The sequence below is a fragment of the Daphnia pulicaria genome, chromosome 7 (genome assembly GCF_021234035.1).
Source record: "Daphnia pulicaria isolate SC F1-1A chromosome 7, SC_F0-13Bv2, whole genome shotgun sequence".
Lineage (NCBI taxonomy): Eukaryota > Metazoa > Arthropoda > Branchiopoda > Diplostraca > Daphniidae > Daphnia > Daphnia pulicaria.
In genome coordinates, this window is record NC_060919.1 from 17,196,067 (window position 1) to 17,218,645 (window position 22,579).

At 40.7% G+C, this 22,579-nt stretch overlaps 6 protein-coding genes and 3 long non-coding RNA genes across 11 annotated transcripts; 5 read left to right on the plus strand and 4 right to left on the minus strand.

The window, feature by feature from the left end:
* Positions 1 to 4,113: 4,113 nt before the first annotated feature.
* On the plus strand, positions 4,114 to 7,299 carry LOC124348917 (rac GTPase-activating protein 1-like). The gene is made up of 11 exons (XM_046799315.1): positions 4,114 to 4,270; positions 4,593 to 4,691; positions 4,749 to 4,951; positions 5,025 to 5,351; positions 5,423 to 5,627; positions 5,704 to 5,923; positions 6,002 to 6,275; positions 6,352 to 6,602; positions 6,670 to 6,802; positions 6,871 to 6,995; positions 7,066 to 7,299. The coding sequence occupies exons 2-11, from the start codon at positions 4,607 to 4,609 to the stop codon at positions 7,115 to 7,117; spliced, it is 1,875 nt and encodes a 624-aa protein (XP_046655271.1). The 5' UTR covers positions 4,114 to 4,270; positions 4,593 to 4,606; the 3' UTR covers positions 7,118 to 7,299.
* Positions 7,300 to 7,338: 39 nt separating this feature from the next.
* Positions 7,339 to 9,154, minus strand: LOC124349064 (NECAP-like protein CG9132). The gene is made up of 5 exons (XM_046799565.1): positions 8,900 to 9,154; positions 8,080 to 8,485; positions 7,897 to 8,005; positions 7,730 to 7,829; positions 7,339 to 7,669 (listed from the first exon to the last, which is right to left on the minus strand). Exons 1-5 carry the CDS (start codon positions 8,983 to 8,985, stop codon positions 7,636 to 7,638), a joined length of 735 nt encoding a protein of 244 aa, XP_046655521.1. The 5' UTR covers positions 8,986 to 9,154; the 3' UTR covers positions 7,339 to 7,635.
* Positions 9,155 to 9,373: 219 nt separating this feature from the next.
* Positions 9,374 to 11,046, plus strand: LOC124349016 (GTP-binding protein 10-like). 2 transcript variants are annotated; one of them, XM_046799493.1, is made up of 7 exons: positions 9,374 to 9,484; positions 9,551 to 9,638; positions 9,698 to 9,745; positions 9,816 to 9,980; positions 10,041 to 10,259; positions 10,329 to 10,691; positions 10,752 to 11,046. In XM_046799493.1, exons 1-7 carry the CDS (start codon positions 9,452 to 9,454, stop codon positions 11,009 to 11,011), a joined length of 1,176 nt encoding a protein of 391 aa, XP_046655449.1. In that variant the 5' UTR covers positions 9,374 to 9,451; the 3' UTR covers positions 11,012 to 11,046. The 2 variants fall into 2 exon arrangements, with proteins under 2 accessions (XP_046655449.1, XP_046655450.1); XM_046799494.1 differs by having other exon boundaries at positions 9,408 to 9,488.
* On the minus strand, positions 10,997 to 12,817 carry LOC124349035 (2-amino-3-carboxymuconate-6-semialdehyde decarboxylase-like). The gene is made up of 7 exons (XM_046799527.1): positions 12,551 to 12,817; positions 12,031 to 12,465; positions 11,883 to 11,971; positions 11,684 to 11,826; positions 11,494 to 11,627; positions 11,343 to 11,438; positions 10,997 to 11,276 (listed from the first exon to the last, which is right to left on the minus strand). Exons 1-7 carry the CDS (start codon positions 12,605 to 12,607, stop codon positions 11,211 to 11,213), a joined length of 1,020 nt encoding a protein of 339 aa, XP_046655483.1. The 5' UTR covers positions 12,608 to 12,817; the 3' UTR covers positions 10,997 to 11,210.
* A 149-nt stretch (positions 12,818 to 12,966) lies between these two features.
* On the plus strand, positions 12,967 to 14,817 carry LOC124349034 (transmembrane protein 19-like). The gene is made up of 8 exons (XM_046799526.1): positions 12,967 to 13,188; positions 13,260 to 13,428; positions 13,504 to 13,614; positions 13,698 to 13,835; positions 13,909 to 14,058; positions 14,122 to 14,226; positions 14,283 to 14,498; positions 14,558 to 14,817. Exons 2-8 carry the CDS (start codon positions 13,290 to 13,292, stop codon positions 14,716 to 14,718), a joined length of 1,020 nt encoding a protein of 339 aa, XP_046655482.1. The 5' UTR covers positions 12,967 to 13,188; positions 13,260 to 13,289; the 3' UTR covers positions 14,719 to 14,817.
* Positions 14,818 to 15,318: 501 nt separating this feature from the next.
* LOC124349194 lies at positions 15,319 to 16,837 on the plus strand. Its single transcript, XR_006920210.1, has 3 exons — positions 15,319 to 15,542; positions 16,367 to 16,483; positions 16,569 to 16,837. It is a non-coding gene; the product is annotated as an uncharacterized LOC124349194 (long non-coding RNA).
* A 613-nt stretch (positions 16,838 to 17,450) lies between these two features.
* LOC124349164 lies at positions 17,451 to 19,248 on the minus strand. The gene is made up of 6 exons (XR_006920157.1): positions 19,081 to 19,248; positions 18,859 to 19,019; positions 18,428 to 18,670; positions 18,224 to 18,361; positions 17,881 to 18,063; positions 17,451 to 17,813 (listed from the first exon to the last, which is right to left on the minus strand). It is a non-coding gene; the product is annotated as an uncharacterized LOC124349164 (long non-coding RNA).
* Positions 19,249 to 20,117: 869 nt separating this feature from the next.
* LOC124348913 lies at positions 20,118 to 22,202 on the minus strand. The gene is made up of 2 exons (XM_046799312.1): positions 20,320 to 22,202; positions 20,118 to 20,253 (listed from the first exon to the last, which is right to left on the minus strand). The coding sequence occupies exons 1-2, from the start codon at positions 22,192 to 22,194 to the stop codon at positions 20,233 to 20,235; spliced, it is 1,896 nt and encodes a 631-aa protein (XP_046655268.1). The 5' UTR covers positions 22,195 to 22,202; the 3' UTR covers positions 20,118 to 20,232.
* On the plus strand, positions 20,951 to 22,504 carry LOC124349206. 2 transcript variants are annotated; one of them, XR_006920226.1, is made up of 4 exons: positions 20,951 to 21,053; positions 21,136 to 21,312; positions 21,871 to 22,084; positions 22,154 to 22,504. It is a non-coding gene; the product is annotated as an uncharacterized LOC124349206 (long non-coding RNA). The 2 variants fall into 2 exon arrangements; XR_006920225.1 differs by having other exon boundaries at positions 22,216 to 22,504.
* The last annotated feature ends 75 nt before the right edge of the window (positions 22,505 to 22,579 follow it).

The window sequence follows — 22,579 nt, forward strand, 5'->3', positions numbered from 1 at the left end:
ATCGTTTGAATGAAATCATAGCCACGAGAAATGGAAGTCTCTAAGAATTGACTGGTCATTTCAAAAGTTAACCCGAACACGTCTAGACGCTTTGATCGCGACATAAGAAAAAAGTCCCATCTTTATACTCTCCTCCCGCATACACACACATGTGGAGGAACTATTATTTATACAATGCTGACGCTCGGGCATCGCTGTCTTGAAAAAGTATTGTCGGGACGTATGTACCGGACTTGACCATATAACTTCAAACGGAATAAAAGAAAAAGTTGCGCAGGAGTCTGTCCGTAGGGTTTGGATTCCGTAGTAGTGATGACGGGGCGGTACGTATACGATTGATGTTTAAACCGCAACGACAATTACGTTCATCTCAACCAGCTATTTTGATTCGTCTGTTTGTTTGATGTGTTTGATCTGGACAAAAGTCAATGCGCTAACTCCATACTTCAAACGCCAATGAAATAATTGAATTGCACATTGGCCAGCTATATATAGTATGGAATAGGTTAGGTTTGTAATTACCGCCTTATTTAAGATGACGTGATCATTTAGGGCGCCGGTCTAATGGCCAACATTTTTTTACGGTTTTCGTATTTGGCGCGTCTTGTTTTTGTTTGTCTGCCCCGGGGGGAGAGGCAATCAACAAAGGAGAAATCTGATCTAAGTGTGACAGCAGAAGGATGACCCATCACTCTTGAATGATGCTACCACTTGGACGCTATAGCTGCTGCTGCTGGTCTTGTATAAAATGTGATGAACAATCAAATCTCCGTCTCGACTACTATACTAGAGAGAGAGAAGACCCTCGTCTTTATTTATAGTGGCTGCACAATTTTCTCCCTCTTCTTTTTTGTCGTGCTTTGGGCGTCATCTTTATTGTCCCGGATGTTTGGTTAACCGGATCACATCTCTCTCTCTTTTTTATTTTTTTATTTCTCTTTTCTTTAGATTTATAATAATATTTCAGGGTCCGGTTTCATACGTATATTCTTTCTCTCTCTATGTATGCCATTCGTCCGTCTCTAGGGATGACGCAAATATTTAGATCGAATGGGAAAAAGATCTTTGGTTGTCGATTCCTTGAAAAATGTACACCGCAAGTTTCTGAACTTAATAAAAAGGGATTTCGGCTATTATAAAATAGGACGACATTTGGGTGATGCGCCCGCCAGCAGCAGCAATGATTCGATAGACTTTGCGGGAAACGGCTTTATATAGAAATTCCCATTGGATGGGACGGCAGCGCAAAGCTGCCATCGTGTGTGCTGTTGCTGGGGGTCTAACACCGACCGTCGAGCCAGCAATTCCTGTCCACTCTTCCGGAAGAATCGAAGAAATAGTTGTCGACGACAGTTCCAATATCGTTCGGTGCACCATTTTTTTCTTCTTCTTTTTCTCCCGCTCCACTTCCGGTTCTACCACCAGAAAAAAAAAATGTTTCGATTATTTTCATCATTTTTCCCAATTGAATTTGATTTGGTAATAGAAAAAAAAAAAAGAAAACTATGAAAGTTATTTCCTTCAAGTTTTTTCTTCCCCCCTCGGCCAAGTAAAGATATATCTATATTATTGTTGTGTGTCTATGTGTGTGTGTACACAGCACTTCACTTTGCTGACTTGGAAGCCCCCTGAATACAACAATAGGGGCAACGTCATCATCAACTCGGCACACACAGAGAAAGAGAGAGAGTTTGTTGTTCAATTCATGTGGAGCAGCAGCAGCAGCTCCTGTGCAGCTCCGCTTATTTTCTCATTTTGGTGGTTGGTTCTCAAGAGAGAGCGGAGCGCAGCTGGAGCCCAACAGCGTTGCCTAGTCTTTTCATCCAGCATATATACACATATCGATTGGTTGCTGCTTTTGCTTTGGCGTCGTGCAAATAAATGAGCTTTCTTCTTCTTCTCCCCTGACATCTATGTGATATTGTGATAGGGTTCTCAGGGTAGAGTGCGCCATTTTTTCTCGGTGCGGATTAAAATGTCATCACGGCGGAGTAAATGTCAACAGCATTCGGGCGGGGGGAACTATTTCCATTAGTCGTAAAAAAAAGAGGCGGCGGCGGCATTCACACGCACATGTTTAGATGCGTGTATCACAATTTTTTTCGGGGGCTCTGCATATTCATGGAGATCTTGTATAACATCTCCGATGAAAAGGAGAGGTATATAAAATGGAGAGCACACATTATATCATCAGAGTGTATTTTGTTGACGCACTGGCATCTTTTTCATCCGAATGTTTTGCTCTAATTGATTTAGTACCTAGTTCTACTCGCCGTCATTTTATCTCAATTCAATTTTTTAATTCTCGATGGGCATTTGAAATTGGCGCCATGTGAATAGCCCATGTATTTGTACATGTTGACTGAGCTTTTATTTTGTAGGCCTTTCATTTTGACGATATGAAGAGAGGCTCAGATTTGTACTCTGGCTGACCCTATAGAAAAAAAAAGTAAAACAGCCGATTTTTTTGCTATGCACAAATAATGCAGAGAGAGATGTGTGAGGAATCAGGAAGAGTTGCTGCCAGATCCGACACGCAAAAACTCGACATCGATCTACACAAACGCGGATGTGCTGTCTCTACTTCCTGATTTTTCTCTCCTTTTTTGGGTTGGGAGGGTCGTTGCCGTCGTCAATCGGATGGGAGAATCTCAGGCGATGATGTTTCCATCGTTCTTTTTCAATTTGAGAACAATGCGGATCGTCTTTGGTTTGTAGACGATCGTGACCCCATCAATGCAACGTGTCTTTTCCTTCCTTTTTTCCAGATACTCGGATGTCATATATTGAAAAACCCTCTCGCCTGTGTATCTCTTTGGCGTTATAGTCGCGCTGTGTATACACAGTGACACGATATCCCGCCGAGAAATGAGAGTCTCCTTCCAAAAAATCATTTTTGAATATTTCAAACCCGTCGTCGCGGTGTTGATCTCTTTCGAGTGCGGTTCGCAGCAATTCTTTTCTTGAATGACTTTTGTTCAACACGAAAAGAAAAAGAAAAAGAGTCGTGCGATGCTGTGCGCGACTTCCATCAAGTCAGTCGAAATAAAAAACGAGAGAGACTGAAAGCTTTAGAATAAATATTGAACCAGCTATAGCAGCATATAGGCGAATGCGCTCTTTTGAATGTAGATGTCTAGGGTAGACAGTGTAAATCCAACATCAAGCATGCAGCACGGCAGCAATATCTGTCGCCTTTCAGAGTTGATGCCGTATATAGTACTACTACTACTACTGCTGTGTGCAGCAGCAACCAAACCCAACTCTCCCGGGCGAGTCTGTGTCAGAGATATATAGTATATAGTGTAGAGTTGCTTGGTCCAACTTCAAACGAGAAAAAAGCCCTGGATGGAATATAAGACGACGAAATGGAGAAAGAAAGAGAGAAAGTATATGTGTCTATGGTCGTGGATGATGGATTACTCGAGTTATGGATGAGGCTATATATAGCTCGCGCAAAACTTTCGCTCGACTCCTACTGTACTAGTACTACATTATCGCTTTCATGCATATAGAACCGTTTCTCTGCTGGGTTTATTTTATGTATATATTTTTTTTTGCTTCGCAGATGAGCAGTCTCTAATATCTTCTTGGGGGAAAAAAAAAGAAATTCCGAGAATGTCAAGAAATATGGTGGACATAAACGGGAGAAAAAGTAGATTTAATGCGATTAATGGCTCATTGGACGATGGAAAACGCTCGTGGTGGATGAAGGAATATCTGCCAAATCCCCCATTTCCATAATGCGATTGACTTTTATTGCTTACATTTCCATATTCAACATTTTGGGATTTTTCTTTTTTTTTAAAGACGGGAGCATGTCCGCGCGCATCCATGCCCGGCGGCAGCAAACGTCATGTTTACTCATGATCGTTATTCATGGAGAATAATATTTCTTATGAATAATTGAAAATAAATATGGAGCCATCGCTATACATATCGATCCAATATATTTTGTTGTCGTAAATCTTCGCCCTCTTTTTCCAACGTCTTTAAGCTGTAAGCTCCATTACTCTCTAGTTGTCAGGTGGACTAGGGGGGGGGGGGAGGGGTGGCTGGGGAATTTTAAGGGCGGGGCGAGCATGTATACGGAAAATCGGCAACGCCGCACCCTTCCTCAACGGAACATTTTCAAAAATCCAAGCGTTTTCACTCGATACTCGTCGTCGGGATGCCAACTGTAAGCCACAAGTGAACCGTTTTACAAGAAAGATTCAAATTCCAACAGGGATTTCTGTTGTCTTCCATCATTAAGAGTGTTTTATTTTTGGTATGTGAACGTTTTTACTTTTTGTGTTGTCAAAAATTTTTTCCAAAGCATTTTGTGTGTCACTTTTCTTTGGTTTCCAAATCACACCCAAACAAGTGTCAATCGTAGTGGTGTCCCAACTGTCTGATTTTCTGGTTGTCAACAGTTAGAAAGAGTCGTTAACATTTCAATTAAGAATTTGATTGAACCCATTGAGATATTTAAACATTTTAGTATTGATTATTGAAAATTTTATTATTGAAGATTTGTTGATGTGTTTGGTTTCGCCAAACTTCAAACTGGTCCCCCGTTGTGGCATTGATATTAATGGATTCTTATTTAGGTTTTCCCCTAGCCATGTCTGCCAAGCAGGTATCTGTGTTGGCTCAGTATGATGACCTGTGCAGAGGCTTCAATTACTTTGTCAACAGTTCTGAAAAAGGTATTTCTCAAGACAATGTGTGGCAATCATTGCATTTGACATTTTCCTTCTTTTTAGAATTCCTCAAGTTTGCTGTTAATCAGGAAGCTTGCCGCCAGAAATGGCTCGAGGCTGAAGCAGAGCTCAAACGTCTGCACAATCAGTTGAATGAAGTCAACAAAATGAATGGCAAACTAGAGCTACAATACCACCATGCTACTGTTTTGCTGAAAAATGAGATCAAAGTCAGAAAGCAAGTGTCTGACGAGAAAAAGTCTTTGGTATGTTGTCTGCAACATTCTTATCATTAATTAATGTTTATCATCAATGTCTCGTCTGCTCTTGTAAACACAGGAAAAGCAATTGTACATCGTACGTGAAATCGTGTCAGCTGAAAAAGATATTCGAGATGAGACACGTGAAAAGCTGGCGATGCTGAGCAACACAGGACGCTACTCGCGTGGCAATTTCGATTCGCCTGGTGACCGATTAAACACAATCAACGAGCTCAACAGCACCGGCTCGCTCTTGGCGTCATTTGACCTGACCACTGAACGCACAGAGGAAGAACTCGAGCTCTCGGTGATGCGTTCCAGTCGGGCACCTCGAGGTAAAAGGACATCAGAAGGAATGTACAATCTCGACAACTCGAAACGATACAAGGCGTCGTCTAATCGCGAGGTACAGTTCAAAGTTTCCTTCGTTTCTGTGACATTGTTACCAACTCTCTTTTCTTTTGTTTGCATTTAAAGAATATCATGGAAGTGTCCGGTCACGAACGCGTGGTCGCCACAACGACAGTGACTGTATCCAAGGGAGGTCCAATCACAGCCACATCTACTATTGAAAACCATCCCGACATGGGCAGGGAAAACGATATCAGCAATGCAACACCTAAAAACCAAAGAAAGCGCAGTTCTAGCGAACCGGGAATCATACCGAATGCACCTCCGCAGTGTAAGATATAATTGTCTTGATTGCCTGGCCACAACAATGGGAACAGCAGCTAATTAATTGTTTGTTGACCACCTAGATTTGATCGAATCATCTTGGGAACTTCCAGATGGCAAGACTCCCGTGGCCATCCGCCGTCCGAGTGCTAATCCGTCGGCTTCAGCGCACTCGACCCACACGCTTGGCGGAACTGCGTACTTGCGCACTATGGCTTCTGGTGGGCGAATCAATCAGCGCCAGCACACCTTCAGCCAGAAAACCATCATCAAACCAGAGAACTGCCTCCCTTGTGGCAACAGGTGAGTTGTGTTGTCTTTTCTTTTCGTTGGGAAACGTGCTGGGCTTTAATTTAATTAGTGAAACCTCTTATTGCGCAGGATTAAATTTGGCAAGCCCGCCTTGAAGTGTGTCGAATGTAGAGGAACTTGTCACGTTGATTGCAAGTCCCGCATGCCCATGCCTTGCGTCCCGACTGTTCAAACACCCTCTAATAAAGGATTCGTCGGAACCGTTGCTGATTACGCTCCCAACATCTCTCCTATGATCCCCGGCATTGTCATTCACTGCGTCAACGAAATTGAGCGCCGCGGATTGACAGAGGTTGGCATCTATCGTGTCAACGGTTCCGAAAAGGAAATTAAAGACATGAAGGTAATTTCATCACTAGGAATTGAACCCCAAATTTGATCAGTCCCAAGTGACAGCCCTTTGATTTATTCGATTTCAGGAGCGCCTCTTGCGTGGCAAAGGCCAGCCGACTTTGTCTCAAATTGATATTCACGTTGTCACTGGCACGTTGAAGCTGTTTTTCCGCTCGCTGAAAGAGCCACTCATTACCTACACGCTGTGGGACAGTTTCGTTCGGATCGCCGAACTTGCCGATGAAATGGATATTCAGACCACTGTGTACTCGCTCGTTCCCGATCTTCCGCAACCCAATCGAGACACTCTAGCATACGTCATTCTTCACCTTCAACGGTAAGACTTGTGCGGGATTGAAAGTTCTGTTGGCATCAACTTAATTGTTGTGATTTTATGTGAACAGCGTCGCAGAAGCTGAGGTATGCAAGATGCCAATTACCAATTTGGCAAGGATCTTTGGCCCAACTATAATTGGTTACTCGTGTCCAGATCCGCTTCCAGAAATGGCGCTCAAGCAGCTTAAGAAACAGCACTTGGTAAAAAGTTTTTCCTTTCCCTATCTCAGATTTGCAGGGCTAATACTTGTGTCGTTATGCAATTACAGACCATGGAGAGGCTCTTGCTCATCCCGAGTGATTATTGGGCTCGCTACGTGGACGTGGAGACCGAAACTTTCACATCTACTCCAGTGAGTTCACATCGTCACCCAGGAGTTGCTACAATCGCTAAGTAAGTTTCGAAACATCTTTAATGATAGTATTTCTTGTAGATCTAAATGTCGTTTTTTATTAACTCTTAGAAATGTGAAACGGGGCCCTACTTTCTTCTCATCTCCTAACATGATGAACTGAAATCATGTATCACTTTTTGCGTTCCGAAGTATCGAAAATTTTCGTTGGTTAATTCGTCAAGTTCTTACCTGTTTATAACCTGCCCGCTCTTCTTAATCAATTTGAACTCTCCCTCTTGTTTCTTTTTTTTTTCTCAAGTAAACCAAAATGTTTTAAGTGGAATAAAATTTTGCACCATTCGATATCACACACACAAAAAATCAACGAATAGGAAAATATTATTAAAGTTTTTAAGTAACCGTTGTATGAGAAGACTGGCTGTAGCAACACAAACATGCACTACGATAATACCCAATCAATAATACAACAACACTGAACCTATTCATATAGAGGAGTTATGGGGTAAGTGATTGATAATAAATTGAATTAACATTCAGATTCGGTTTAACTCAACAATAGGGAGGAATGTGAGAGAACAGAAAGACTTTACTCGTTTACAGCCAATCAGTCGCCGTTCTTTTATGCCAGATTCGTATTAAGAAGACCAAGATCAAATTTTGTAAATGTTCTGACTCGATTCAAAATTGAACCCAATTGGAACTCACTGGTGCTCTGTAAACAAACAAGAATTGTTAACCTCAAATTCGTTAACTTTATCGCAGAGAAAATTACTTTGGAGAAGCTGCTGCGTTGGGGCTAGGTCCAGCACTCGTGAAATCGCCCCATTCTTGTTGTTGCGGTTCTGATTGTTGTTTAAAGCCACCGTCAGCACCTAAACATAAAATGTTTGTTATTATTTGGTCTGGGTAAATCGAGAAAATGTTTAGGTGTTTAAAGACCATCAGTTAACTTGGCTCCAGGTGGGGCTAAGCGCATACCACCCGGAGGAGGAGGCAGTCCTCCTAAGGTTTTGGCTTTTGGCTTGGTAACACTGTCCCCGTCTTTTTTCTAGAAATTAATCGGGTTAGAAAAAAATTGCTTTCAGAGAGGTTTCCTGTTGACACTTTAATCGCATATAATACCCCAATTTTCATGTTGATTTTGATCGTCTCTCCGGCCTTGAAACTGAGATCTAATCGGGGTTTAGCAGCCTCTTCTGTTGTACCTTCCTTTTCAATCTCTTGGCTTTGTTTGACCCACTTGAAGTGATCTTGAAGTGCAACGTTTAAATCGAAACTGTCTGAACGGTCAGCAAAGCCCACACCAATGAAAGCAGCCCGTCCTGAATCATCTTGAATGCGGACTACAAAATATCTTGAGGAGTCGCTCACTGCTTCAATAGCAATTCCAGGATACGTATCAACGGGACACTTTGCGAACAGTTCTCCGCTAACTTTATCCTCTAACTTGAGGATGCATTCGGTACCTTTAGCTAACAGACGCATTCGACCTGTCCAGTCGGGGGCAGATAAATTCCAATCTGCAGCTCTGCATTGAACATAAACAAAATTGAAATTTAGGTAGATGAAGCATGTTTTAAAATGATAAAAATTTTGTTTTGTTGGTTTTTTTCAGCTCAAAGGAATGTGTTTATTATCTTATTGGAACATTGTACTCAAGCTCATCTTGTCTAAACTTTGTAAGCTAATCTTTGCAGGCTTCTCTTCTTAGTATTTCAACAATGCTACTAAAAAGAAAACAGATGATTGGAAATAGGCTTGAAATGTATTATGTTTATAGGAAATTTTTTTTTTAATGATCTTTGTCTTGGCAAAATAGCTCATGTAGTGTCAAAGTAAAATCATTTTCAAGAAATATTTAAAATATTTTGCTAAAGAAATTTAGAAGAAAATGTCAATAAATATAAAAGCAAACTATTACGGGAAAATCTTGAAAAATTACCTGTATCCTCGATTGGAAGTACGTGGAGGTATTTTAAAAACAAAAACTTCCTGCTTAACTAGTAAAATTGCTTCGTAGTCTTCCATAGCGCTTCAACTGGGCAAATTCAGTACACAGCAAACAGACTACCAATCTAAAGTGATTATAGATCTAGTCTGATCGTCAGCAACCTAATTTCAGCTGCAAAAGAAAAACTTCATGAAAGAAAACTGACAGCTAAAAGAAAGAGCAGACTTTACTATTATCAGTTAACTAACATCTGATTGGAGGCGGATACTTTTAGCTAAACAGCTTCTCTAGAACAAATTTCAAAAACATTTTTGATACGATACGTCTGTGGGTCTTTCGAATTCAAAAATTAATATAATAATAACGGCGTTTAGGATTCTATGATAAAATGATCATAACTTTACTTTTAAATTAGTTTTATAGGAAAAATCGCCCCTTCTTTGAAACCAACTGTTTAGCATGACCCTATAGTAGTATAGTTTGTCTGCTAGAACGTGGAATAACAAAAAGTCAATATTCGGTGGTGGGAAATAATAAATCGTCATGGTGTTTTGCACAGTCTTACGATTCTGTAAAGTAGGTAAAGAATATTGTGTTAACTTAAATATCATGTAGTATCTTTTTCATTAAAATTTACTAAAGGTAAGGGGAAAGAGTACCGGGAAATTTATTGACTCTTTAAAACTGACTATACGTGGTGGTCCCGGTGGTAATGGCCATCCAAAATATGGTAAGTGTTAAAAAATATCCGAAGTCAGTATGAATGTTAACAGTTAGAATTTTATGAAGGTGGTATTGGTGGAAAAGGAGGGAATGTAATTTTTGTTGCTGATGAAGGTATCAGTTATTTTATAAAACAGTTAATGGCAAAACACAAGTAGGCTACAGCTTTATCATCTCTTTGTAGAAATGACACTTAAAAAAGTCCTTCATAAAGTTCCTACAAGATTAATTAAGGCAGCTGAAGGAGAAAACAGTCATGCACACAGATTGTGTGGTGTAAACGGAGCTGATTTCATATTACCAGTTCCTACTGGTGTAACAGTGATTTCCCAAACTGGAGTTAAATTAGGTTGGTATTAAACTTGTAATCATTTGTGTTTTGGAAAATTCTAAATCATATTATTGTTAGGTGAACTAAACAAAACAGATGAGCAAGTTGTGGTTGCTAAAGGAGGAATTGGAGGACAACCAGCTACTCAGTTCAATGGCCTTAAGGGAGACGACCTTAAAATTACCCTTGACTTAAAGTTGATAGCTGATATTGGTCTTGTAGGTTTTCCAAATGCTGGGAAATCATCTTTATTAAAAGCCATATCCAAAGCCAATCCTCGAGTGGCAGCCTATCCTTGTAGGTTAAGTCCATTATTTCATAATTATTATACAGAAATTATCCATGGCTTTCTTTTTTATTTTTAAGTTACCACTTTGAGACCTCAATTGGGTGTTATTATGTATGATGATCTCAGACAAATAACAATGGCTGACTTACCTGGGCTCATCGAAGGAGCTCATCTGAATCGTGGGCTGGGTCATCGATTCCTCAAACACATCGAGCGAACGAAACTTTTAGTCTTTATGATAGATATCAATGGTTTCCAACTAAGCCATGAATATCCACACCGAAAACCTTTTGAAACTATTGCTCTTCTCAACAGAGAACTAGAACTGTACGGTAAAGATATTCTTTCAAAACCTACATTACTCATCATCAACAAAATGGATACTGAAGGAGCGCAAAAAAAGTGGGAAAAATTAAAAGATCTACTGTCCAACTACAAAGGTAGTTAAATTTGTTTTTTCTTGTAATATTCTCTGCAATTGACCATGTTTTTAAATGCAGAAAATCTTCATTTACTACCGAAAGTAATGCAACCTGAACAACCGATTGCATTTGATGAAATCTTGAATATGTCGGTTCAGGAAGATCCCATATCTGTTCAACAACTTGCTCTTAAACTTCGGCACCATTTAGATGTCAATGCAGATTATGAAATAAGCCAGTTACCAGTCCAGCAGCTTGAAGATGATATCCAAGTCGCGAAACAAAGGAAAAAACTGCAAAATGCGTTAACTGAACATAGTTCATCGAGTTTAATATGATGTGTATTACTTCTGATTAGATCTTTTAAAAATAACTAAATTTTTTGTTTCTTCAATGTTAAGGTAAAGGTAACGGGATAATCCCACAAAAGTTAGCTTTGACCAACAGGTAATTTTGATCATCATAATATCGCAGATTAGATATCTTTCTTTTGAAGTGAACCATCACCATATTTTTTAACCGTTTCTCTGTTCAATTTTAGTTTTCAAATCTCGAACGATCGACATTAAGAAATTCCATGGCGTTTTCATAAAGTAACTTTTCCTAAAGACGATAAAACTTGAATTTCTACTTTCAAGTCAACTAAACATTTGTTTAACTTCTGACTACCTTCAAATATCCCAAATCGTCCATGGATTCAATAAGTGAACCAGGCTCCAACTCTCCCAACGGAAACGGATAATCGGTTCCAAGCATGACACGGTCCTAAATCAAACAATTCTTACTTTTAAAAGTGAAGACATATCGAGATATTTTATACCTTTCCAATCACGTCAAGTAGCATACGCAATGAGGATGAATCGTGAACAAGAGAATCTGTGTAAAATTTTCCACAAAATTCACGGGGACTGCGTGAACAGTTTGTGGCGCACAAATCTGGCCTTACCTTGTAGCCTTTTACAACAATAAGTGACGTAGAAATGCAAACAACTTGTGATGGTTGTAACTACCGTGTTCAATTCTTCCAATTGTGAAAGGGTAGGATCCGCCTCCATGAGCAAAACAAACTTTAAGACCAGGGAAATTATGCAGAACTCCTCCCATGACCATACTACAGATTGCCGTAGTAGTCTCCATTGGCATTCCGACGAGCCTAATAATTGTTCGATTGATTAACACATCCTTCTTTGCCTACAAAAATTAGGTTACCAAGGCATCCAATATTTGCTATGCCTTCCATCCAGACTAGGCATATCCCAAGGATGTACAAATACAGAACATTTTAAATCCTCACAGGTCTGAAAAAGAAAAAATTTGAGTTGAACAATGGTAGGTTTGTAACTGAGAAGCAACTCACTTTCCAAACAGGAATTAATTCTGGAGCATCCAAATTCCAATTGTTAATATGTGAGCCAATCTGAATCCCAGACATTCCAAGGTCGACTACACATCTCTTGATCTCCTCTGCTGCTAGAAGAGGATCTTGCATTGGGACAGTTCCAAGGGCAACAAACTTTGAAGGATACTTATTGACCATTCCAGCCAGGTCATCATTCAAAATTCTTGATAAATCCAATGCATCTGCAGCCTTGGCCCAGTAGCTGAACATAACAGGTACAGTAGATAACACCTGGACAGAAACCTTGAATTTTTCCATGTCAGCAATTCGAGATTCAATGTCCCAGCAGTTTTTCTCAACAACTCTGAAAAGCTTTCCATCTTTCATCATTCTAGCAGTTTCTCCATTATCAGCATCGTGTTCCAGTTGTACAAATCCTCCGTAGCCATAGCGCTACAAATTCAATATAGATATATAATATATATAGCAATAGTATAAGCATAGCATAGTTAAAAAGTTTTCATGTATGGTTTCATACCTCAGCTAAGTTGGGCCATGTCTTCGGCAAAATATGAGTGTGGATGTCGATTTTCATCGTAGTAATGTTGTATGTTCGAAATAACCGCCCTAGTTTGTTCGGGAAGCGTTGGAGTGCGCAGCCGCAAAAAAGCTGACCGATTGCCGAATGTGCGGTGCTTGACTGACAAGTATAGTAGCCGTTGGCAATGTGGTTTCAGCAAATCTTTTGGTTGCCCGACTAGCTTTACCTATATACAGTAAAAAAATTTGCTTCCCAAATTACAGAAGTAGAGAAATGAAAAAAATTCCCTAAATAAATTTTTGGATACTGACCCGTGTTTTGTGCGCAACTAAAACAAACGGGAACAAATCATAAATTTCTAATTCATTTAACATGATAGTTTTATATTCAATCCGCTTGGTGCGTGTCGATCGTTCTTTGCCGAAAATCTAGTTTGTAGGGCTGCTGTAGCTGTAAATAGTGTCCTCCTGTCATTCCAATCTCATACCTTGTTTACAGCTGACTGCTCACCAATCAGAAACTGTAGGACGATCCCACGTATCAAAACACTAATTTAAACGTATGTTTTGTCTACCAGGAAGTGGCTTGGGAGTTGTTCGTCTTGATAAGAATTCTTCAACAACTCTGAATGTCGGGTTTGTAGCTTCAGGATTTACTAACGTTTGTATGACACGTAATAATTCTTTACCTTCTTTATTTCCAACAGCCTCTGAAAAAAAGTAATTTTTCTTTCAAAATGAACAAATTGGAGCATACAAAATTAGTGCCGAGTACAATTTTTCTTAAGCCAGTTATTATTGGTCTGGTTATTATTCCAATTTCACTGGCACTTTGGATATTTGGTAACATACGCTCAAACTATCTTAGTGCAGATGGTAATCAAAATGTTTAACATTATTTACACCACATTCAAGTTGATAATAATTGTGTATCAAATCATTTTACCAAAGATGTTTCTGATACTTCTCCTTTAAGATGGTTCAGCGCAACTTTAGTTCCTGCCATCATATCGTATAGGGGTCTCCAGAAGCAAAGCCTTAATTTGAGTGGAGCTATCCTAGGTAATCTTATATATTTGATCTGTAAAATGTCAATCTTTTAATTCTGTTATTAAAAAATCTAATTGTCAAACAAATCTATTTAGGATATTGTGTTGGTTTTATTCTAACCATTACCAGCTATGCCTTTTTAGCCAGCCTGATGATGTTTTTCATTTCTTCTTCATGGGCAACCAAATTCAGAAGTGAAAATAAAAAATCATTAGAAGAAGATTTCAAAAAGGGTAATTTGTTCAATTATCAAAACCAACAGCCAAAAGAAAATATGTTCTGGAGCATGCATTTAAATTCATTTAGGTGGCCAAAGAAATTGGATTCAGGTCGTTTGCAATGGTGGAGTTGCTGCTTACCTCGGTGTTATCTATTTTATCGAATCTGGATCTGGAGAACATCCGATTGATTTTCGCCATCATTACCGGCAGTCATGGCTTTCAATCGCTATTCTTAGTAAACCCAATTACTCTTGCTGTGTCTGTTCTAAATAATGTGCGAAATTAACTATGGCTTCAGGTACAATATCTTGCGCAAACGGGGACACTTGGGCATCTGAATTCGGAACAGTGATGACTGACGCTACACCACGATTAGTGACAACTTGGAAACCCGTACCTCGTGGTAAAATTGTTTTAAAGCGTAACTTTCTTAACTGACATTTAAACAATTTTTTTAAGGGACCAACGGCGGTATTACCTTAATAGGTGTTTTAATGAGTGCTCTTGGTGGGCTTGCAGTTGGTGTAGCCTATTACATTGCTCTTCTTTTTCGCTTGGATGGCGACATTCTAGAAGTTAACATCAGCCAATGGCCCCTTATCTTTACGGGATTGTTTGGTGGACTGATTGGAAGTCTTATTGACTCCTTTCTTGGAGCTACTTGTCAGTTCTCTGGTAAGTAAAAGTTTGGAAAATATTGCGAAAGCCATTTTGTCATACTTTATGATTGCCAGGTATTGACGAAAAAACTGGAGTCTTAGTAGAACATCCGCGTCAAGGTGTAAAAAAAATTTGCGGATCTCCCTGGCTAGATAACCATAGTGTCAACTTACTCTCGTCCTTTCTAGCCGCACTTTTTGTTACTTGGGGATCCATAACTTTTTGGCCAAATTAGTTTGCTATGTTAAATATAAATTTTGTTCAGTTAAATGAATCAATGTTGCTACCACTTGATTTTAATGTTTTGTTTTTTAATTACACATACTTTAATTTACTTTTCCGTGTACCATCTACAGGTGATTTTTTGTTGTTTTTTATGATTTTTAGTTATTTAAATTTTTAAGAGTTACGAAGGGTTTCTAATCGCGTTCTTTTATTGCTGGTAGGCCTATGCACATATCACATGTGTTGTATTTATCTGAATTTTTTACTCAAGCAGTAGGTAGCAATTAACTTTAGTCTATTGCATTCATATTGGAATATTTTCTTTAGATTCCACATGACTGTTTGATGCCAAAGTCAGCCAAAGTTAATTGGAACTCTCACTCAAACACAGATAACCGTTGCTGCTACAGCCACAGACAGGAAAATGATTCTTTTCTTCAGAAAATTGTAAGTTTAATTTTATTGTTTCGACCCCCCATACCCCCAATCTCATTAGATTTATTTGTATGTGATGTCATTCATTTCTCGTGAGTCGTGAACTCGTGATAAGCTTGAAAGATTGAAATGCTTTATTAACTGTTATATTTTCATTAATGCAATACATTTGTTTTACAGAGCACGTAATAGATCCTTAAGCCAATGCTGTCCATGAAGGAAGAGGGACATCCAGCAACGTTCTGCTCCATCCTTATATCTTCCCGATGTACGCTCATCTAGCTTCTCTGCTTTTGCTGCTACAACTTGTCTTACTTTACCGACGAGTTGGAACACTTCAGTGGTCACTACCCTTTGCTGTTACACACCTGCAGTTAATCACCACGGGATAATGCCCAGGTACCCGACAATTGACTTACTTTCGTAGATTATCTACTAATAATCTAGTTGCGTTAAACTCGGTGTCTGTGTAATAATTCCAAAATCAGACCCTTCTTGCGCGCAAACAAAGTTTTACTTGGACGTTTCTTTTTTGTAACGCTAGATGGCTTTTTGAAAATTTGCAGCTGTCATAACAGTCAGTTTTAGTTACTTTGAACATCTTTTTAAACATTTATTGGCAGTTATTTTGTTGAAATATTTAGTGATAACTGACGATAACTATTCCAGCAACAAAGCTCACGTGTTAAATTTTCAAAAATTGCTTTTTTTTCTACTTCCGGTTTACTCATTTCAGTCATTAGTTCAGTAAATATTGATTTGACGCACAAAAGAAACACATATTCGTGATCCTCGTTAAATTTGTGGTAAAGTTCATGTTCTGTTTTTTACGTACGCGTACTTCCGGTTTTGAGAATTTTCCTGAACTATAGTTCAGGAAAATTCTCGATTTTGACCAAATTTTGGATTTCGTTTAAATCACACCTAATCGACCCCAAATTTCATGGAGATCACGAATATGTGGTTTAATTTGACGACAGCTCAATGGTTGAGGCGCTGTGGTTACTTCCGGTATACTTCCGGATTTTTTTTGTGAAGACTAGCAAGTGAGCTATGTTATGTGTTCAGTTCTCGATATTGTTAGGTAGATTTTAAGTAAATTAAAGCGTGCCTTTTGAAGTTTTGAGCAAACAAAACAGATCAATGACCTTATATGTATTATGTGACTATTATGTAACTTTTATTGGCATGTCACTTAATAAGAATTGTTTGTCTTTATTCAGGTAATGCAGAGGAGACGTCGAGAAGATGGATTTTCTCATCTTTAAAAATCGTCACAAGTCTCCGTCGGATGTTGCCCCTTCTGCTGGTGCGAACGAAACTCGGTGGAGTGAATGGATGTAAGTTCATCATTTACAAGTTACTCACATTTAGGTTGCGTGTATTGTATTTTAATCCTATCCAATTTTTTAAAATCTGATTTAGAATGCGCCAACAAAATACTTCTGGCAATGGAAAACGGAAAATGACAATCGCCACCGTCACCGAGACTCATCATCAAAGTGGATCATCGTATTGTTGGAATTATTGCGTTTGTGTTAGTGTTAGTTAACCCGTTGTCTGCCACGCCTTTGTTCTCCCAGCACGGTCTGCGTGCGCTGGTCGGCCTCCTGGTTTTCATGCCGCGGGGTCGGAGTGTCGCACCAGTCCAAAATTTGCCGCAAGGCGCCTGTTATCAGGCAATGCACCAGTTCCCCCTTGTCGATGCGGTGATGGATTCGTCTGTCACCGTGTCAGCCCGGACTTGTCAGCAATGGCAAGTCCCACTATGGTCATGGATCCTTCAGACGTGGCACGTAGAATAGTAGAGAACAACCTACGGGTTGTATGGCGTGGCAGCCAACGGGTTAACTTAAGTGTATGGATGTATGTTTATATGTGTCTGTAAAATGTGTGGTGGAATTGTGGGTGAAGGTGGGTCAATAAAATTCCTTTTAAATTTTCCTACGTTTAAGTTTTCTTCTACAAATCGTATAGGAAACATGGCAAGGTTAAAATAGGCTTTGAGTATAAGATGTTTACCCGCATTAATATCTTTATTTTCTCAATGAAGAACAATAATACCAGTGACAAGTAACTACATATGACTGAAATATCCTTTGGTTTCTCGGTGTAGTAAACTGTGGAATATTACGCGGTTGCGTAATATTCGACCTTTTCGGTGTAGTAGCTAGGAGTAGTAAATTTGCTGCATAATACTGGTCCGCCTCCGTTGTAGTTGCGTAGCTCGGGGCAGAGTAGTATTTATGCGATTAGGTGTAGTTCTCAAAAGCATTGGTGAAGTAATAAGCTGGAGCTTCGGTGTAGTAGCTGGGAACAGAGTAGTACTTGGAAGCCTCGGTAGAGTAGGCTGGAGCAGCATACGTAGTCTTGTAGCAATCCAATACCTGGATGGTGTAGTACTTGGAAACTATGGTGTAGTACTCGACCTCTTCGTTCATGTAACTCGGGGCAGAGTTGAACTTCAGGGCTTCGGTGTAGTAGCTTGGAGCATCATAAGGTGTGGTGTAATACCCTGGTGCCTTGGTGGTCTAGTAACTGGTAATTGCGTAGCTGTTATTGTGTAGTAAGGCGGCGGCGTTACAGTTCGGTATCCGCCATACCCAGGAGACATGATTACACCAGGTCAACCCAGTGATCAACGGTACAACAGCACGACACTGTAGTTAACTAAGCGGTAAATAATTGGAACATTAATATTAAATAACTGGCAAACTCCATGTAACAGAATATTTACCCGATTGCGTACAAATAATACGACGAAGAATGCACTTGGGGACAGCGCACTGCAGTTATTCATCCATGTTTCGTTGCCAGTATTCTTCTCTCCAGCCAATCGCCTTGATACAACAGCATGGTGGTGATGTTTCATACGATGATGACCCAATTTTCTATCACAAAAAAACGCAGCATCTCCATCCTAATAAAAAATAAAGTCCAAAACCAATAATTAGAATCTAATTGAACAAGAACTTCATATCTACCAACTACCTAACAACATCAGAGCAGTCAATGTTGGTTAATTTTTAATCACAAGTATTACAATCAATATGAAATGAAAAATGTTCAAGGATTCTTACCAACTGGACGTTCGATCTTGCTTCAAGCTCAGCATCGACTCGATAACCACCGAAATTGGAATCTATTTCCAAATCAGAAGAACAGCCAAATCCGTGTTTGCGTTCAAACCGGCAGTAGCGACAATACGGTCAGTTTTACTAAGATGGAGTAATTTTTAGATTTAATAAACGTTGCCAAGACTTGTATCTGAGATAACTGTTTACCTTTTGACCATCGTTTAAGATCAATGTTGCATTGACCTTAATTAAATTGTTGGCTTCCAAACTTACACCCTCTACATTAGCTTTGGGCATCACATTAACGTCTGTCGCTTCCACGTTCTCGGAAGTCCATTGGCTCAAATAGTTAGGGAGGACTGGGTCATGAATGTTGCGGAACAGCGTCACTTGCTCGTGGACATCTTTAGGGACACCGCTCAAGGATTGGCAAAGATTTTCGTTTACCACCTAGCAAGAAAATGAAAGAAATTTTTTAAGTGATTCGTAACCACAGAAAAAAATGGCTAGCAGTTTAAATAGGATCTCAGATACTATCTAGTAGGAAGATTATAAAAGTTATTCAACATTCCATAAAGGTGAAAGGTGTAATCATTGAGACTTTTAAAGACGAATTTCGTTGAGCATAAAATGTTTACCTGTGGCAACAAGGCTTGTCGTAGGTGATGGTACGGCCATCATGAAGTTCGGCTTTGCGACCAACAATGTCAAGTTTAACGACGCGGTGTCAACGTACGACTGCAACGCCGCCGCTATCTTAAAGATATTGCAATAGATTTCGTCTTCTTCGAAAAAGAGACTAGAAAGAAAAACATGTCATTAGTACACATCCCACAAGATTACAATAATAAAGAGCTCACCTTTGCTCTTTGCCGTACCACCGTTTGAAACGAAGTTGATTCGAAACTTTAGAGCTGCCGTGTTGGGTGGCGGAGATGCTCACTCGACTGATTTCTAACATACTTGGGCGCTCCTGTGTTCGACCGCTTTGGTGGTGTAACGAGCTGGAGCCCCGGTATCGTAGGTTGGGGAAGCCTACAGTCGTTTAGTAGTCCGGTGCCTTAATGCTGTTGTACTTTGGAGCCTTGGTGTAGTAATTGGGACAGCATACGTAGTTGTGTAGTCTCAGGTGCCGGTGTAGTTTGTGGTTTAGTACTTAGGAGCCTCGGAGATGTGCACATGCGATTTGGTAGGGTAGCTCGGGGAAGAATAAAACTTCTGGCCTTCGGTGTAGTAGCTCGGAGCAGAATGAGCTGTGGTGTACCTGGACCCTTGGTTGTGCAACTGTAAACCTAACTGCAACCTCGGTGTAGTAACTGGTCGTTGCATATGTTGTTGTGTAGTAAGGCGGCGGCGTTGCGGTTTGGTATCCGCCATACCCAGGGGCATCAGCGCACCAGTGGACCACCCAGATATTGACGAAACAACCAATAGCTGCACGACGCCATAGATAACTAGACAATATTCAATAATAACGGGCATATGATCAAATAGAAAAAAATAAAAATTGATACAAAATTCAGCGTAGAAATACAGAATATTTACCCGTAATTGCGACCTGATAATACGACGAAGCATGCAGTTGTAGTTAGTTGCAGGTCGGATATGCTCACTCGATTGACTTCTGTTGCCCTTTCTCTTTCCTTTTGTAAGATTTTCTCTCGTGGTCGACATCAACGATACAACACCCAACAGCAACACAACACCATAATTAACTATGCAATAAACAATTGGATATTATTTTTCGAATGTAACTACTAGTCGTATCAACAACTAATAACAAAGATAGAATAGATTTACCATTTCTGACTCGAAATAAAAATGAACATTTACCCATGATTGCGAACTGATATTACCACGAAGAATGCAGTTGTTGCCGTGTCGGAGATACTCGCTCGACTGATCCCTGTCGGTTGGTTGGTTTTTTGGAGATGGGGATTGACGTTTTCAGGCCGGCAGGCCTATTTACGCCACTTGCACATGCGTTTTAGGGAGAATGCTGGGCACCGGCTTTAGGTTTTTGGTTTCTCTTGCTAGAAACCGAGTCGGGCTTTGATGCCTATGGCATTAAAGAAGTCCAAAGCGGCTTTGAGAGTTACCTCGTCGTTGAAATTAAGCAGCTCTTGCAGTGTGGGAGTGTTTTCGCTCACTACGTTCACCATTTCTTCTCGCTTCTTTGCGTACGCCGGGCAGGCCAGCAGTACGTGTTCGACATTTTCTTTTTCTTCGGCGTCGCAGTTGCTGCAGAGACCGGTCGGATGTTTTTTTCGTTTGAACAGACGATAGTTTAGCGGCAGCATATCGAGGCGAATCTGCGATAAGAACACTTGCTCACTTCTTGACTGGCCGAACAGGGAGGCGATTCTTGACACGACTGGACTGTGTCTGTGGGTGAAACGTCCACATTCCGTTTTTGGCTTGTCCCAGAGGCCTTGCCATTTTTTCAGGAGGAGGTCTTCAACGTTTTCACGGATGTCGTTTGTGTCTCTTCTGCAGCTGAGGCTGGGTTTTAGTTCCAGCCCATTTTTGGCAGCACGATCAGCTTGCTCGTTACCGGATATTCCACTGTGTCCTTTTACCCACGAAAAGCTGACAGTTGTGCCAGCTCTGGAGAGTGCTCGCCAGGTGTCCACGGTGCTTGTTTTGACACTGTTGTTTTCACTACTTGAGTTGAGTATCTGCAATGCCTTTTTTGAGTCTGTTAGGATAACAAAGCTCCCTAGTGTTGCGTGTGCTTCTGCCCACTTTACTGCCAGGTGTATTGCTACGAGTTCGCACTTTGCTGTCGCCAAACCGTCCACCAGACGCTTCTGTTCAACGATGACTTTTTCTGGTACCACAAAGGCAACAGCACATCGCCCGTCTTTTGATTTTGCTGCGTCTGTGTAAATGTGGACCACATTTTGCCATTTCAGGTCGTTTGGTGTGTACGTCGTAACTTCTGGAAGCAGAGCCTGCCATGGCGGGTGCTTGCTGATGGATAATTTCTCGGCTGATTTCGGATGATGGTCCAAGGTGTTTGTCACGGACTCGACTCTGGAGAGAAAACACTGCTTGGCGTTTTTGAACCACTCTTCTTTTTCTGCTAGCAGGTCAGACTTCACCTCGTAGCACCTTAAATAATGTTTGACGCTGGCGAGATTTCTCCTAAGGTGCAAGGGCATTTCGCCCGTCTCTCGTAGCAGGGCTTCTGTTGCAGTGTCCCTTGGCGCACCCACCACTGTTCTCAGCGCTTGTGCTTGGATTTTGTCCAGTTTTTTCTTTGCTGTGATAGAGGCGGACTCGATGAGTTCTCCTCCATAGTCGAGTTTTGAGCGGATCAGGGCCTGGTAGATTTGTAGCATGGGCTTTGCGTGTGCGCCCCATTTCGTTCCAGAAATGAGGCGTAGTAAATTTAAAACTTTTGAGCACTTGCTGACGACGTCGTCTATTTGTTTGCACCAATTTAGTTTGCTGTCGAGTGTCATGCCCAGTAGTTTGATTGACTTTTGCACTTGGATGCTAGCTCCGTCTACTGTGATGCTCAAATTTTCGGGTATGTTCCGCTTGGAAAAAACTATTGCTCCGGTTTTTGCTGCCGAAACTAGGAAGCCCCATAGTCTGAGCTCGACGATAACATCTTGTGTGTCCTTTTCTACTTTCTTTCTCAGGAAGTTTAAGTTTCGGTGCTTCTGCCAGATGAAGATGTCATCGGCGTACATTCCCGACATACAGGAGCGGCGTTTCTTGGCAATGTCGTTAATGAGGATAATGAACAATAACGGGCTGATGACACTTCCTTGTGGTGTGCCGTTTAGGCAGGAGAAGAGCTCGGACCGAGTTCCATTTAACGATACTTGTGCTGTCCGACCGACCAAAAAGGAGGTAATCCACTTGAGCATGTTCCCTCTTATGCCGAGTTTTTTGAGCTTGTAAATTAGTCCTTTTATCCAGATCATGTCGTAGGCTTTTTCAAGATCGAGCGTGACTGCCATCACATATCCTTTGTTGTTTAGGGCTGATTGGACCGAGTTTTCGAGCCTCACTAAATTGTCCATAGTCCCTCTGTTTCGTCGGAAACCACTTTGATTTGGGGCGAGGAGGAGATTTTTCTCAAGGTACCAAGAGAGTCTGATCTTAATCATTCTCTCTAGGACCTTGCATGGCACCGGGGTAAGCGAGATCGGCCGGTATGACTCCGGTTTCGATGCAGTTTTGTTTGGCTTCAACAAGGGGATGATCAGCGAGTGCTTCCATCCTTTCGGTAGCGTGCCTTGTTTCCAGGACTCGTTGTACAGGGCCAGTAGCGTACGTAGTGCTGTATCCGGTAAGTGGCGTAGCATTGATAAAGATATTCGGTCGCATCCCACTGCTGTATCT

Coding starts and splice junctions, on each gene's coding strand:
- LOC124348913 (XM_046799312.1), bottom strand. CDS start 22,194: ATGGCAGTCACGCTCGATCTTGAAAAAGCCTACGACATGATCTGGATA. Junction 20,254..20,319: donor TGCTTAATTTCAACGACGAG/GTAACTCTCAAA, acceptor CTCGGTTTCTAG/CAAGAGAAACCAAAAACCTA.
- LOC124349016 (XM_046799493.1), top strand. CDS start 9,452: ATGGTGTTTTGCACAGTCTTACGATTCTGTAAA. Junction 9,981..10,040: donor CCAAACTGGAGTTAAATTAG/GTTGGTATTAAA, acceptor TATTATTGTTAG/GTGAACTAAACAAAACAGAT. Junction 10,692..10,751: donor TCTACTGTCCAACTACAAAG/GTAGTTAAATTT, acceptor TTTTAAATGCAG/AAAATCTTCATTTACTACCG.
- LOC124348917 (XM_046799315.1), top strand. CDS start 4,607: ATGTCTGCCAAGCAGGTATCTGTGTTGGCTCAGTATGATGACCTGTGC. Junction 5,924..6,001: donor TGCCTCCCTTGTGGCAACAG/GTGAGTTGTGTT, acceptor CTTATTGCGCAG/GATTAAATTTGGCAAGCCCG. Junction 6,803..6,870: donor AGCTTAAGAAACAGCACTTG/GTAAAAAGTTTT, acceptor ATGCAATTACAG/ACCATGGAGAGGCTCTTGCT.
- LOC124349035 (XM_046799527.1), bottom strand. CDS start 12,607: ATGAAAATCGACATCCACACTCATATTTTGCCGAAGACATGGCCCAAC. Junction 12,466..12,550: donor CATGGCCCAACTTAGCTGAG/GTATGAAACCAT, acceptor TTGAATTTGTAG/CGCTATGGCTACGGAGGATT. Junction 11,972..12,030: donor AATTAATTCCTGTTTGGAAA/GTGAGTTGCTTC, acceptor TTTCTTTTTCAG/ACCTGTGAGGATTTAAAATG.
- LOC124349064 (XM_046799565.1), bottom strand. CDS start 8,985: ATGGAAGACTACGAAGCAATTTTACTAGTTAAGCAGGAAGTTTTTGTT. Junction 8,006..8,079: donor AAATCAACATGAAAATTGGG/GTATTATATGCG, acceptor ATTAATTTCTAG/AAAAAAGACGGGGACAGTGT. Junction 7,670..7,729: donor AACGCAGCAGCTTCTCCAAA/GTAATTTTCTCT, acceptor GTTTGTTTACAG/AGCACCAGTGAGTTCCAATT.
- LOC124349034 (XM_046799526.1), top strand. CDS start 13,290: ATGAACAAATTGGAGCATACAAAATTAGTGCCGAGTACAATTTTTCTT. Junction 13,615..13,697: donor TTTGAGTGGAGCTATCCTAG/GTAATCTTATAT, acceptor AAATCTATTTAG/GATATTGTGTTGGTTTTATT. Junction 14,227..14,282: donor TTGGAAACCCGTACCTCGTG/GTAAAATTGTTT, acceptor AATTTTTTTAAG/GGACCAACGGCGGTATTACC.